The following is a 15,196-nucleotide window of genomic DNA, read 5'->3' on the forward strand; positions in this document are numbered from 1 at the left end:
CACTATTATTATTTTCATTGATAGATTTGGAAACTCAGGATTTGAGGCTAAACCCCTCTGTTAACATTATTTGCCAAAGCTCAAACAGCTATTAAGAAAGAATAAGAATTTGAGATTGGGTCTGTGGATCTCAAAAATTGATCTCCTCCATTATTTGAAGGCCCTGTTCCAACAGATTCATATATTTTAATTTTGTAGTATTTAATTAAAAGATATTTGAAAACTTAAAAACTTCTGAGTATTAAAAATGTAGGTATTTATTTTAGTTCAGTCAGTCTTTATAGTTACCACATATAAGTCATGAAACTACCAAAAACCTGCCTAAAGAAATACAGAATTATTTTGTGGCGCTTCAGTATGTTGTCCAGAGTTTCTGTTCATAGGGTCCTTTGAGTTCTGTTTTTTTGTTTGTTTGTTTGTTTGTTTTTTAAAGATTTGTTTTATTTATTTGAAAGGCAGAGCTAGAGAGAGAGGGAGGGAGGTAGAGCTTCCATCTGGTGGGTCACTTCCTAAATGGCTTCAACAGTCATGGCTGGGCCAGGCTGAAGCCAGGAGCCAGGAACTTCTTCTGGGTCTCCCATATGGGTGGCAGGAGCTCAAGCACTTGGGCCATTCTCAACTGCTTTCCCAGTTACATTAGCAGGCAGCTGGATTGGAAGTGGAGCAACCAAGACTCCAACTGGTACCCAGATGGGGTGCCGGTATTGCAGGAGGCAGCTTAACCTGTTAATGTCACAGTACTGGCCCCTATTCTGTTCTTCAAAATAGGGTAAGCACACTGGGAATAGGCTTAGGAGAGACATTTGCACTTGCATAAGTGCCTCCTTTATCTTTACCAGATTTGAAAAATGGTTTGCTGTCTTATATCCTTAAATAAATGTTAAAAAAATAATTTTTTTTTTTTTTGAGAGAAAGTGAGAGAGATTCGAGAGATTCCATCTGGTAGTTCATTCCCCAAATGCCTGCAACAGCCAGGACTGGGCCTGGCTGAAGCTAGCAATGACGACTCCATCCTGATCTCCCATATAGGAATCGGGTACCCATCTGCTGCCTTTCAGGGTATACAGTCTCAAGAAACTAGATCAGAATTGGAGGAACCAGGACTCAGACCAGGCACTCAGAGAGGGGATTTGGGCATCCCAAGCAGTAACTTTGCACAAAAGGCCTGCCCTAAAAATATTTTTGATTTTCATTTTATAATTGTTAACATAACATAAACTTACCATCTTTTGTTTATGTTTTCCTAACTGTTGTCTTAAACTTTAGGCCAAATAACCATTTTCAAATATACCATCTTAATCATTTCTAATGTGTATTTCAGTGGTGTTAGGTCTGAAAGACTGTAACTGTGGCCATTAAATAACAACACTGTTTCCATGTCCTGCCTGCCATGCCCTGATAACCACCATTCCACTTTCTGTTGACTTTTCTAGATACCTCATATAAGTAGAATCATGTAGTGTTTGTCTTTTTGTGACTGGTTTATTTCACTGAGCAAAATGTCCTCAAGCTTCAGCTTTGTGGTAGCATGTGCTAGAATTTCTTTCCCTTTTAAGACTAATTAATAATACACATATGTTCATATAGTACATTTTGTTTATCCATTCATCTGTAAATGAACACTTAATTTGCTTCCACCTTTGCCTTTTGTGAAGAATACTGTTGTGAACATGGCTTTACAAATACGTTTTTCAGATCTTGGTTTTCATTTTTTTGGATACATACCCAGAAGAGGAATTGTCTTAGCTCTTATATTTTCAAATGTGTTTTTGATTAATTAAAACATTAATTTGCTTTGTAATCCTTTCTTTTCTTCCATTATTACAGTAGAAGATGGGGAAGTATTTGATTTCAGAGGAATGAGATTAGATTGGTTTAGGTTACAGGTAAGAATTTAATTTTTATTGTGACAATAAAATACAATTGCTTATATGCATATTGAAGGAATTTTTGTATAACTAACCATAAAAGAAATATTTTTACTACTTATTAAATGTCCATAAATATATTTATAACTTAGGCCAATATAGTTTGTATAAAATAGATTACTAGAATTTAAAAATATCCTAAAATTTAAACCCCAATATCTCTTAATTGTCTTATTTCAAATATTTAATTCTAAATTAAAAGCACAAAATTTTTTTTGACAAAATGTTTCTAATATAGCATTAAACATTTACAAGTACAGGGCCAGTTGATAAAGATTTAGGATTGTGGGCCATGCAGTCTCTGGCATAGCTACTCAGCTCTGCCATTGTAGTGTGAAAGTAGCTGTGAACAATACATGAACAAAAGGTCATGGCTGTGTTCCAAAACACTATACAAGCAAGCAGCTGAAAAACTGAAACAGTTTCATCTCCTGCTCTCTGTTTATAATAGTGCCTATTCCAACATTTGAGTTGAGAGATATTTAGGGATTCAGGTGATTTCTCTATGTACTCTTATTAAATACTTTCAGAGTCATTAAACTTACTCACTTGAAGCTTTCATTTGAGAATTTTAGCTTTGTCAATTATATGGCATAATATAAAGTGAGTGAACATTAAGAATGTAGATAATATGGTCCTGTGTGTGGATTTTTAAAAATTTTTTGTAAGGGCATCATCAGCTATCTGTTTGATTAATTAATATAATATATACCTGCTTGTAAAAATTGCCTGGAGCTGCTATAACAGAGTATCAACCAGGTGGCTTTAACAGTGGAAGTTTTTTTTTTTTTATTTTTTTATTTTTTTATTTTTTTTATATTTAAGGTTTACAAACTTCATGCATTGCATAAATACAAATTTAAGAACACAGTGATTCTTCCCATCCTACCCTCCCTCCACCTGTACTCCCACCTTCTTCCTCCTCCCTATCTTATTCCCATTCTTATTTTTTACTAAGATCTATTTTCAGTTAACTTTATACACTAAAGATTAATCCTACACTAAGTAAAGAGTTCAACAAATAGCATGAAAAAAAAAAAAAGCAACTGTTCCTCAGCAGTCAAGACAAGGGCTGTTCAAAGTCATCAGATCTCAAAGTGTCAATTTTACTTCTATTGATTACCTTTTAGGTGCTCTGTTACCACAGATGAGGGAGAACATATGGTCTTTTTGAGACTGGCTTATTTCACGAAGTATAATGCTTTCTAGTTGCATCCATTTTGTTGTAAATGACAATTTCATATATTTTATTTTTTACTACTGTGTATTGTTCCATGGTGTAGATATCCCATAATTTCTTTATCTGATCTTCAGCTGACAGAAATCTGGGTTAATTCCATATCTTAGATATTGTGAATTGAGCTGTAATAAACATGGGGGGGTGCAGATAACTCTTTCATATGCTGATTTCATTTCCTTTGGGCAAGTTTCCAAGAGTGGGATGGCTGTGTCATATATATGGTAGGTCTGTATTCAGATTTCTGAAGTATCTCCATCCTGTCTTCCACAGTGGGTGGACTAGTTTACATTCCCACCAACAGTAGATTAGGGTTCCTTTTTCCCCCACATCCTCACCAGCATTTGTTGCTTGTGGATTTCTGTATGAAAGCCATTCTGCCTGGGCTGAAGTGAAACCTCATTGTGGTTTTGATTTGCATTTCCCCTGATAGCTAGTGATCCTAAGCATTTTTTCATGTGTATGTTGGCCATTTGCAATGGAAGTTTTATATATCAGTTTTGGAGCCTAGAAATCCAAAATCAAGGTGGGGGAAGGGTTGATTCCTTCTCAGGACTGTGAGCAAGATCTGTTCCATGTCTTCATGCTTTTGATAATTTGTTAATGATATTTGTTGTTATTTGGCTTCCAGATGCCTCACTCTATTGGCATTCTTCCTGTGTTTCTTTGCATAGTTTTCCCTTTGCATATTCTGTGTCCAAATTTTTCCTTTCTATAAAGGTACTAGTTATATTTGATTAAGTCTGTCCTGATGACCTCATTTTCATTTCTTTGCTTCAGTAAAGACTCTGTTTCCAAGTAAGATCACATCCTAGGTATTAGAGGTTAGAAATTAAATGTAGTTTTTTGAGAGAGTCACAGTTTAACCCATAACTGCTATTAACTATGACTGGAACATACAATCACTTAGACTCCTGATGCTGCCTATAAGAACCTTACTTTTTAACGACAATAGGACAAAACATTCCAAAGAAAATTTATAGTACTAAGCCAGAGAATTCCTGGCTAGGAGTAGGAGGTAAAAGTTCAAGGTAGGAATCAGTGTCCAGAATCTAGGAGGTTCACTTAGGTGTTGAAGAGCAGGTCAGTGGTGAAGGTTCCAACCCTGCAGACCAGATAATAGGATACAGAAGATTAAATATTGAAGAACAGTGCATTTCTCTTTTGAAGATTTTGTAATCTAGCTATGAACAACATTTTTGTAATCTAGCTATGAAAAACAAAATTAAATGATTGTTTAAAGTCTAAAAGGTTAACTTAAGAGAAGCTACAGGTAATGATTTTCAGTTAATTACAATCTCCTTAGAGACAAGATTGCATTTTTCAAGTTGGAATTGGTAGTAATGCTTTAGAGAAAACAGGATATTACCCAAATCTTAAAAAAAATGGTGGAATATGAATAGGAAGATAAGCTTGTGCAGTTGTGAGTTAAAGTATCAAGACTTCTATAAGAAGCAGGTATTCACAAGAGATATGAGTGATCTGATTTTGATCACTGACCATTGATTTCAAGTGGAAGTACTTGAATTGCTAGATAGAAGCATATGGCCAGAGAAAGGTATTATAGATACCAGTAGTTCTTAAACAGAGCAGGGCCAGAAGAATAAGCCTTTGGGAGAATCTTAGTAGTGTGCTTTGTGCCTTCATTGGAATCCTATTCAGTTTCAACCTAAGATTATTACTCTTTCATAGGTTACTTTCATCTTTCTCTTTTTTCTACTCTTTGTTCCACCTCTTTTATAAGAGTTATTTCTATGTGTTCTTTGTCATTTTTTTCCCTATTTCCTAAGGGATCTTGTTCCTCTGTGTATTTTCTTAAGTATCTTCAGTTGCTGTTTCAGATATCTTCTCTATCTTCTGATTTATTTGGATGATTCCTATCTTATACTTCTGTTTAAGCCAGTGTCCCTTTTTTGTAACATGTTTATCCTTCATTATTGTCATTTTAGATGGGTATTTAAATCAAATTAACTCATTTTGTCACTACTCATTTCTTCTCAATCTGTTTTTACAATGTTACTTATTTCTGATTTTTTAAAATGAGCATTGGTTATGGGAAGTCTGTTGAACTCTTGACCACAAGTGTTTCCTCTATAAAGCTTATTAGACTTGATTTGCCATAAATGTGTGGTGTACTTTTTGTCACCAGAATATTGTCATAAGTGTTCCTCATTCCTTCCCTCCTGGCAGACAACGCAACAAAATACAAAGCTGCTTCCTCTGTAGTGTTGCTACCTTAGTGAAAGGTAGTGTCATTCACATAATGACCCTTTGCCTTTGTAGGGTTTGAGGTTTGACTTGTATCCTACTCTCAAAGCAATAATTTAGTCTCTTACTGGCAGAAGATATGAGACTCATGGATCAGTGACAAAATAATTATTTACTGTACAAGAAGCAGCATAAGTATCGGTATATATTCATTTGCATCTTTTTCCTCTTAGTCCTGCAATGGGGTCCATGTGAATGCTATGTATATAGTGGATTTATGTTGTAGATAAGGAATACTGAGTTTGAGGAACCCATTTTATCATCAATAGTAAGCATACTTGCTCTTTGTTACAGAAGAGACATCGCCTCTTCCTTCAAGTTTGATAGTTGCAAATATAATGCTAAGAAATGGTCTGGAGATTAACTGCAAAGTCCAGATCCTGCCTTCTTGGCATACCAGCAAGGCATGTGGGAGTTTATGAGACCTTTGAAGGAAGTCCCTCAGTAGCCAGAACTCTGACTACGAGCTATAATTCTTGCCAACCATATCTAACTATTTCTCAGATTAAACTGTTTTAAATTACCACCACTCTCTACCAGATCATTGTAATGCTGTCTTATTGCCACTACTGCCTGATAATAGATTTGTTCCTCTTGTTCCCTTCCTAGTATTAGGAAAATATTATTTCCTAGTATTTTCCTATTATTACCTCTCCCTGTTTCTCCCCTCCATATAGAGCAATCTTTCTAAAACAAAAACCACCATACAGAACATTCAGTAGTTCTCCAGAAAGTTCAATTTTTTAACATGGTTTACAAAACTGTGTCTGATTTGGTTGAATCTCATCTTTACTATTTTTCTTTGAGCTCAAACTATAGCCATTGAAAAGTGTTTATTCTGTAGGCACCACTCCTTTTCTTATTTTCTGTGCTTAGAAAATATCCACCACCCATGGACATGATTCTGTTCTCTGTGATTTGTTATTCAAATCATGGAACTTCTTTCTCTGCAACCTCTCTGGAGTCTTACTTAAATTCTGTCACCTTTTTTGGCAAATCTACAGTAATCTTTACTGTATCAGTACTTCACCACAATCCGTTATGCTAGTATAATTTATTATATAAGGGAAATAGTTCATGATAAATGGAATTAAAAAGTTAATTTTGGTGCTAAAAATTGTAAAATCTATACTTTTTATTCACAGTATGCATTTGTTGAAGACCGTTCAAATTACTCAGTTTTTAATGATTCATTAAAATGTCACTGAATCAACATGTGCAGTCCTTACTTTTATTGGATTGTTTCCTATGTTTTCTTTCTTAAACTAGATTGAAAGCTTGTTTTGATAGGGTTATCATGACAATTAATTGTTTTTTTACTTTTGATAATGATTACTTCAATTCCTTTGGAGTTTGAGTGACAAATAATTAGATTCTGTTTTATGATCATCAGTGTTTCCATTTTTTAAAAGAAATTGCTTATAGGAATTTCAAGTTACAGTGATTAGAAACAGTTTACAGAAAAAGATATTCCTGATAAAGCGTCACAAAAGCATTTGCAATTTTTTTTTTTGTTTCTTATTGACAAACTCCCTACATAAACTACTTTTGTTTTTTGCTGTGCTTTTACAGGCATATACTAGTGTCTCCAAGGCTTCACTTAGCCTTGCAGATCACAGAGAACTTGGGAAGATGATGAACACAATAATTTTCCATACAAAAATGGTAGATTCTTTGGTGGAAATGTTGGTTGAAACATCAGATCTCTCCATATTTTGGTAGGTTGTTGTTTTCTTTAAATCTGGATTTGAAATTTTAGTGTTTGGAGATAAGTGTCTTGACAATTCAATTAATAGACTTTTAGGAATGAAGGAGAGCAGATTTTCATTGCAGTGGTTAAGACTTCTGTTTAGGATGCCTATATCCCATCTTGGAGCCTGGGTTCAGGTCGGCACGGTTGCCAATTCTAGCTTCCTGCTGATGTGCACTGTAGGAGGCAAGTGTGATGACTCAAGTAGTTGGATCTCTGCCACCCATGTGAAAGGCCTAGATTGAGATCCTGGCTTGGGCCTGACCCAACCCCAGCTGTTGGTGGGCTTTTGGGAGTAATCAGAGGATGAAAGATAGCTTTCTATCCATGTCCTTCAAATAAAAAGGAAAATGGAAAAACAAAAGCAATATTGGCTGTCTTTGTGGTACATGTTAGGCCATCGCTTGTGATGCCAGCATCTCATATCAGAGTGCTGGTTTGAAATCTGGTTGATCTGCTTCTGATGTAGTTTCCTGCTTATGTGTCTGGAAAGACAGTGGAAGGGGGCCCAAATACTTGGGCCCCTGCCACACACATGGGAGACCAAAGTGGAGTTCCCGGCTCCTGGTTTCAACCTGACTCAGCCCTGGCAGTTGCAGGCATTTGGGGAATGTACCAGCAAAATCTCCCTTGTCTTCCATCACTCTGCCTTTCAGATCAATAAATAAAACCTTTAACAGAATTAGAATAAGGTAAAAAGGAGTAATTGACTTTTTATAAAAACTTGTCAGCAAAAAAGTGAGTGTATTAGGATTTTATGCCTATTTTAATTTCTGTATAAGAGGGAACTCTTTTTTTTTTCTTTTTAAGATTTATTTATTTATTTATTTATTTTGAAAGAGTTACTCAGAGGAGAGAGAGAGAGGGAGGGCTTCCATCCAATGGTTCACTCCCCAGTTGGCCACAACGTCTGGAACTTCGCCTATCCCTGGAGCTGTGCCTATGCGAAGCCAGTAGCCAAGATCTTCCGGGTCTCCCACATGGGGACAGGGGCCCAAGGACTTGGCCATCTTCTGCTTTCCTAGGCCATAACAGAGAGCTGGATTGGAAGTGGAGCAGCCAGGTCTCAAACTGGCGCCACTATGGGATGCTGGCACTTCAGGCCAGGGCGTTAACCCACTGTGCCACAGCGCTGGCCAAGAGGGAACTCTTATTGATATGAACTTTATTTCTTATATTTTGTTTGATGAGGTGAAAAAAATCACTTCAAATTACCTTAAGGCCTTCCTTTGCATCATTGGACTGTGAGAAAAAATTCTGGATCAGGGTCAAATAGAGAAGAATTAGAAATTAAATACTTACTAACTTCACTTGTAAAGTATTAGATTAGTTATTAATATGATGATGTGAATATTCCTTGAATGGTGTTTCACTTTCCTGTTTCTATCATAGCCTCTTTTGTTGTACTTAGTGTTGTAGTTTACTTTTCTCTTTTTTTCCTTCTTAACCAGAGGATATAGTCCTTGAAGGAAGTTTTTATTGTTTCCTTAGTGTCTAACGTAGTAGATACTTAATGTTTTAATTAATAAGTGAATTGGCCAGGATTTAAATTCAGGAATACTGACCCCAAAGCCATTATACTGCCTCTATTTCTTGCTTCTTTACCTTTCTTTTTCCTTCAGGCAAGTCTCTCTTTCTTTCTTTCTTTTTTTTTTGACAGGCAGCGTTAAGACAGTGAGAAAGAGACAGAGAGAAAGGTCTTCCTTTTTCCGTTGGTTCACTCCCCAAGTAGCTGCTACGGCTGATGTGTTGCAGCCTGCACGCTGCGCCGATCCGGCCAGGAGCCAGGTGCTTCCTCCTGGTCTCCCATGTGGGTGTAGGGCCCAAGGACCTGGGCCATCCTCCACTGCACTCCCGGGCCACAGCAGAGAGCTGCACAGGAAGAGGAGCAACCGGGACAAAATCCGGCGCCCCGACCGGGACTAGAACCCGGGGTCCCAGCGCCGCAAGCAGAGGATTAGCCTATTGAGCAGTGGCGCTGGCCTCTATTTCTTAAATGCTGAGACAAGCTGAGTAGCTAGTGAAAGTAACAATTTCAGTGTATTGACATTATTATGAAAAATGCATTGCTTTTATTATGGAAAAAATCCAGTCAACAATGATTTTGGTAGTTTGTTAGGATGGCTTTAATTAGCAGTATTGTAGAAGAAATTTAAATCACCAGGCAGAAAAGGCATGCCTGTTAAAGGAATTCATGAGGTACTTCAATACTTAACACTTTTTAGGTTTAGATACATCACATGTCACATTTGCAAGAATTTTAAAGATTATTTGGAGCTGTGTAGTAATGTCTAACCTAAAGGCTGCCTTTTAAAGGAAATGGAACATTTTATGTTTAAATATATTTAGTTATGGAATTACTCCTATAGTATAAGAAGAATACAGCAATTAAAAAGTCCTCTCCCCTTTCATAAAACTAAAAGCAATAAAGTTTAAACTGTCATTTTCAGTAATTAATTTTTACCCAAATTTTCTGAGTCACATTCTAATTTATTTGTCACATCCAAAAAACAGGACATGTTTACTACCACTGTTTGTCTTACGACTTTTAGATGTATTAAGTATAACTACTCACATTCTTTTAAATTTAGATTTAACATATTTTAAAATTTGCATGAAAATTAAAATTTATGGCATATGGTTGTTTAATTGACAATGTTTTTTCTTTCTTAGTGGTACTTAAAATAATGGGATTTCTTGCAATCCAAAATGATTTAATTAAGTTCTATTATGTGGAAGTTGAATGTCATACAATCATACACCATAGAAATGGTTTATTTTCTGTTAGGTTTTTTGTTATATGTTTATTATACAAATATATTCTCTGTTTTAAAAAGTTTTTTTTTTTTTTTTTAATTTGAATAAGAGACAGAGAGATCTTGACAGAGAGAGAGATCTTCCATTCACTGGTTCACTTCCCAGATGGCTGCAATAGCCCAAGCTGGGCCAGGCCAGAGCCAGGAACCATGAGCTTCATCCAGTTCTCTCACGTGGGTAGTAGGAGCCCAAACACTTCAGCCATCCTCTGCTGGCTTTTCCCAGGCCGTTACCAGGGAGCTGGATTAGAAGTGGAGCAACAGTAACATGAACTGCACCCATATGGGATGCTGGCATCACAGGTGGTGGCTTTACCTGCTGTGCCACAGTGGAAGCCCAAATAATATTCTTATAACCCTGATATTATTGGCATGTTAAAAAGATACTTTTTAGGGATAATATGTCTCAAAGAAATAAATGCTACCAGTGATAATTTAATTGAGTCAAATTAGATGAGTTATACATCAGAAAATTATTCTTTTGAGTATAAAATCTATGTTTATTAGCTTTAAAACTTGTGATTCTAATTTTTTGTTTCCTTATATAGTTTTTATAGTCGTGCTTTTGAGAAGATGTTTCAACAGTGTTTGGAGTTACCTTCTCAGTCAAGATACTCAATTGCATTTCCACTACTTTGCACTCATTTTATGAGTTGCACACATGAACTATGTCCAGAAGAGGTAATTTTGAGTATAATACTATGATGTATATGGTATGCAAAGTAAATTATATCAAATGTGTAGTCAACCAAATAGTCACACAATGATAATTACCTAGTATCTCTTCCCATGTAGTACATCTTTTTGCAGAATCAGAATAATGCTTAAATAAATATATGATGTAGGTATAATATATGATGTAGATATATATATGTATAAGTGTCAGTGATGGGTCAGATATTAAATATTTGTGTTAAGAATATTGTCTGCTTTTTTTTTTTTTTTTTTTTTTTTTGACAGGCAGAGTGGACAGTGAGAGAGAGAGAGACAGAGAGAAAGGTCTTCCTTTGCCGTTGGTTCACCCTCCAATGGCCACTGAGGCCGGTGTGCTGCGGCCGGCGCATCACGCTGATCTGAAGCCAGGAGCCAGATACTTATCCTGGTCTCCCATGGGGTGCCGGGCCCAAGCACTTGGGCCATCCTCCACTGCCCTCCCTGGCCACAGCAGAGGGCTGGCCTGGAAGAGGGGCAACCGGGACAGAATCCGGCGCCCCGACTGGGACTAGAACCCAGGGTGCCAGCTCCGGAAGGCGGAGGATTAGCTTAGTGAGCCGCGGCGCCTGCTACTTTTCCTCTTAAACTGCTGAAAATTTCAAAATTGAATTTATGAATAGCTGAGTAAATATAAACAAGTCAAAGATAAATTTCACTGACTTGTTTATATATATTAAGCTAAATCTAAATTTTCTTATATTTTTAAGGGACATACATACACAGTTACTAATTGAACTAATTACTCATTTTATTGATATCAAGTATTTATAAAAATGTGCTCAATATCAAGCATGACAGAGTTTTAGTTTGATTGGAGGCGTAAGTGTTAGTGATCTATTACTCTGCATGGTGATTATAATTAATAATCTGTTGCATATTTTTAAGTACCTAAAATTAATTGGTTTTTGATGTACATACCATAAGAAATAATAAGTTAATGAATATATTAATTAGCCTGACTGAATCTCTCTACTATGTTTATGTAGATAAAAACATAACATTATACCCCACAAATGTATACAGTTATCATTTGGCAATCAAAAATAGTAAAAAAAATTATTAGTGTTTCTTCTAATATTTAAAGAAGTAATAACATTTTGAAAGTATATAAGCATATATTAAAGTTAGTTAAAGCATTTTTTAATAATTTAACTTAAATGTTTAGTCCTTCACATAGAACTGCACACCTTGTAGAAAGAAATTTACAGAGAGCAGTACCATTATCAGTATCTTTAAGCATTGGGTGACATATCTTGTTACAGTGTTGAATGCCAACATTCCATGGGGACTTTAAGATAGATTATTTTGGGGTGGGGGTAGTTCATTAGGAAGTACACCAATTTTAATAAGATTAGAGATTTTTAAGATTTAATAGATTTTTCTTGATACTAAATATCCTTTTAACTCTTTCCTTACCATCATCCTTCCAATTAAATTGCCCAACAAATTTCAATTTTATGTTATGTGGTATGACTTCTTGAGTCCATCCTCTGCTTTCTATTGCTATTGTCTTTTGTGTAAATCAGATTTATTTTCATTACTCTTTGTGTGTACTGTCATCCTTTAGTATCCATGGAAGATTGGTTCAGCCCTCCCATGGACACTAAAATGCATGGATACTTAAATCTTTTATAAAATGATGTAATTTTTGCATATAACCTGTGCACATTCTCTGGAATATTTCGATTTCTTTCTAGAGTATTTATATGTAAATGATATGTAAATTCTTGTTATACTGTACTGTTAATTGACTAATGACAAGAAAAATGATCTGTACATGTTTAGTACAAAGTTTTTTTAATTCTGAGTATTTTGAAATTGCAATTGATTGAATCCACAGATGTGGGGTCCATAGGTACTTATCGCAGACTGTACTCATTTGTGGATCTTGTTTTTCACCTGTTATTATAGTCTCCTAAGCACTCTCTGCTTCTGTTGTTTTCTCTTCTAAAAGCTGTTCTCAGCACTGCAGCCAGAGGCAGAGGGCAAATAATGGAGAGATTTGTATGACACGTTAACAAATATTAGTTGTCTTTTCCCCCAGTTTTAGCATTTTTGAGCTATTGAAGAGTCTATATTTAAGTAAATTAATGTCTGTTAAGAATAAATTTGAAGTAATTCTAACTCAGTATATTTTTTTCATAAATCTTAATAGCAAGGCAGATGTTTGTCTTTCAAGAGTGAGAAATAAGATGTCTGAATGCTTGCTAACTGGTGGTCCTAAAGTGGACCAATATTTAATCATATCTGGCTGCAAATCCTTTTTGGTTTGGCTTTTTAAAAAGGATTCATTTATTTATTTGAAAGGCAGAATGACAGAGAAAGGGAGATGTTAACAGAGATCCTCCATCTGATGGTTACTTCCCAAATGCCTGATAAGAGCCAGGCCAAAGCCAGGAGAAAGGAACTCTATCTGCCTCTGCCACATAGATGACAGGAATCCAAGCAGTTGGGCCTTATCTATGCCTCTCAGGTGCATTTGCAGGAAGCTGGTCAGAAGCAGAGATTGGGATTCCATCCCAGTCATTCTGGTAAGGGAATGTAGGCATTTCAGATGATAACCTGCTGCACTACAATGCCTGTTTACTCCCCCAATTCCCTTTTTTAAGATTTATTTGAAAAAGTAATGGGGGAGAGGGGAATCTTTTACCATTTTAAAGGGTATTTTAAATATAATACATTATAAAGTATTATGCTAGATTTAGGAATAATTATTTTGTATGTTTAAATATTTTTATATTTTTTAGCAGCATAGAAATACTGTATATAATCTTTGTAATTTTTCTATAATTATAGATCAGGGAAGGAATGCTCTCAGAAATTTATCTTTTTGTTAAGTATTATAGCTATATAGTATAAAAACTTACAGTATTATACAACATTCCAATTATTGTTGATAAGAAAAATCCACCAAAAGTACAGAATCCTGTAGAGAAGCATATAGACTTGAGTGTGTGTGTCTGTATGTACATATGTAATGTTCTAAAAATTAAGGTTTTTCTCCTTTTTGATTTTAAAGAATATACAGACTGCCTCCCCCTGCTCACGCTATAAACGAAAGATTAGGTTTTGAAATTCTGAATGCTTTTTGAATTTATTTTACCAACTTAATTCCAACAAAAAAGTTTTATTTAAATATTTGAGCTCTTCTGTTCATACGTTAAGTTGTTGTTTTGTCAAGATTTATGTATTAGGTGTAAATTTTTTTGCAGTATGGCTAGAAAACCTTACTTTAGGTCTGTTCTTTCACTTTGTAAGCTTAATATTTTAATGTTTAAGAGCTGAAAATAAAATTGTGGAATTTGAATATTAAATAAATTTTTTTTATTAAGGAAAGTACTCATCTTTCAAGTTCTCCCAGTAGTACATTAGTGGGATAATTGTGAAGTACTTATTTCATGTCAACTGTGGACAAATACAGTCTGGTAGTTTAGATACTCTAGTAGATAAAAAATATCTGTAACATCTTCTACTCCCATGTTTTGCGTATTAGGACTTTAGCCAAATTTTCCATATTTATTTAAAGTATTTTAATTCAGACTAGTTTCTTATAACTTTTATTATTATTTCTGCTTGAACAGCGACATCATATTGGAGATCGCAGTCTTTCCTTATGTAATATGTTCCTGGATGAAATGGCCAAACAAGCTCGAAATCTCATCACTGATATTTGTACAGAACAATGTACTCTTAGTGACCAGGTAATAATTTAAATGTTTCCTACAGATAGGGAATTTGTTTATAAAGGCAAGAAACTGAACTGTTGGGGTTGGCATTATGATACAGTCAGTGAAGCTACTACTTAGAACATGAATAATCCACATTTGAGTGCCTGGTTCATGTCCCATCTCTGCTTCTGATCCAGCTTCCTGCTAATGTGTACTCTGTGAGGCAGCCCATGATGGCTCAAGTACTTGTGGGAGACCTAGGTGGAGTTTCTGGATCCTGGCTGTTGTAGGCATTTGGGGTATGAACCAGCAGATAGATCTCTCTCTCCCTCATCCTGTTTCAGTCTGCCTTTCAAATAAATAAAAATGAATAAATAAAAACTTTTTTTAAAAGGGTTGGAAGAAAAAAAGGAATAGGCAAATCAGGATTCTCTATTCAGTGAAAATTTTTTTTAAAATTAAAGAAAAAAATGAGCCATTGGCCAGTTACTATTTTACTTTCCATTTTATTATTCTAAAATGCTCAGTAAAGCCCATTACCTCTTTTTTTTTTTTTTTTTTTTAAAGATTTATTTATTTATTTGAAAGAGTTAAGAGAGAACTTCTTTCCACTAGTTCACTCTCCAAATGGCCTCAATGGCCAGGCCAAAGCCAGATGCCAGGGGCTTCATCGAGGTCTCCCTGTGGGTGGCTGGGGCCCAACCACTTAAGTCTTCTTCTGCTGCTTTCGCAGGCCATTAGCAGTGAGCTGGATTGGAAGTGGGGCAGCTGGGACACGAACCAGGGCCGATATGGGATGCCTGCCTTGCTTTATC

The 15,196-nt window shown here is 35.6% G+C and overlaps 1 protein-coding gene across 4 annotated transcripts in view; it reads left to right on the top strand.

Moving 5' to 3' along the window:
• NCKAP1 (NCK associated protein 1) overlaps positions 1 to 15,196 on the top strand; it is a 116,229-nt gene that overhangs the window by 64,812 nt on the left and 36,221 nt on the right. For all 4 annotated transcript variants that reach the window (XM_002712325.6, XM_051848379.3, XM_008258817.5 and 1 more), the window contains 4 exons: positions 1,828 to 1,886; positions 7,006 to 7,151; positions 10,548 to 10,680; positions 14,295 to 14,414. In XM_002712325.6, coding sequence (XP_002712371.1) covers positions 1,828 to 1,886; positions 7,006 to 7,151; positions 10,548 to 10,680; positions 14,295 to 14,414 — 458 coding nt within the window. The remainder of the gene's footprint in view (positions 1 to 1,827; positions 1,887 to 7,005; positions 7,152 to 10,547; positions 10,681 to 14,294; positions 14,415 to 15,196) is intronic.

Source organism: Oryctolagus cuniculus, chromosome 3, assembly GCF_051225735.1.
Source record: "Oryctolagus cuniculus isolate XC-2025 breed Fujian yellow rabbit chromosome 3, ASM5122573v1, whole genome shotgun sequence".
NCBI lineage: Eukaryota > Metazoa > Chordata > Mammalia > Lagomorpha > Leporidae > Oryctolagus > Oryctolagus cuniculus.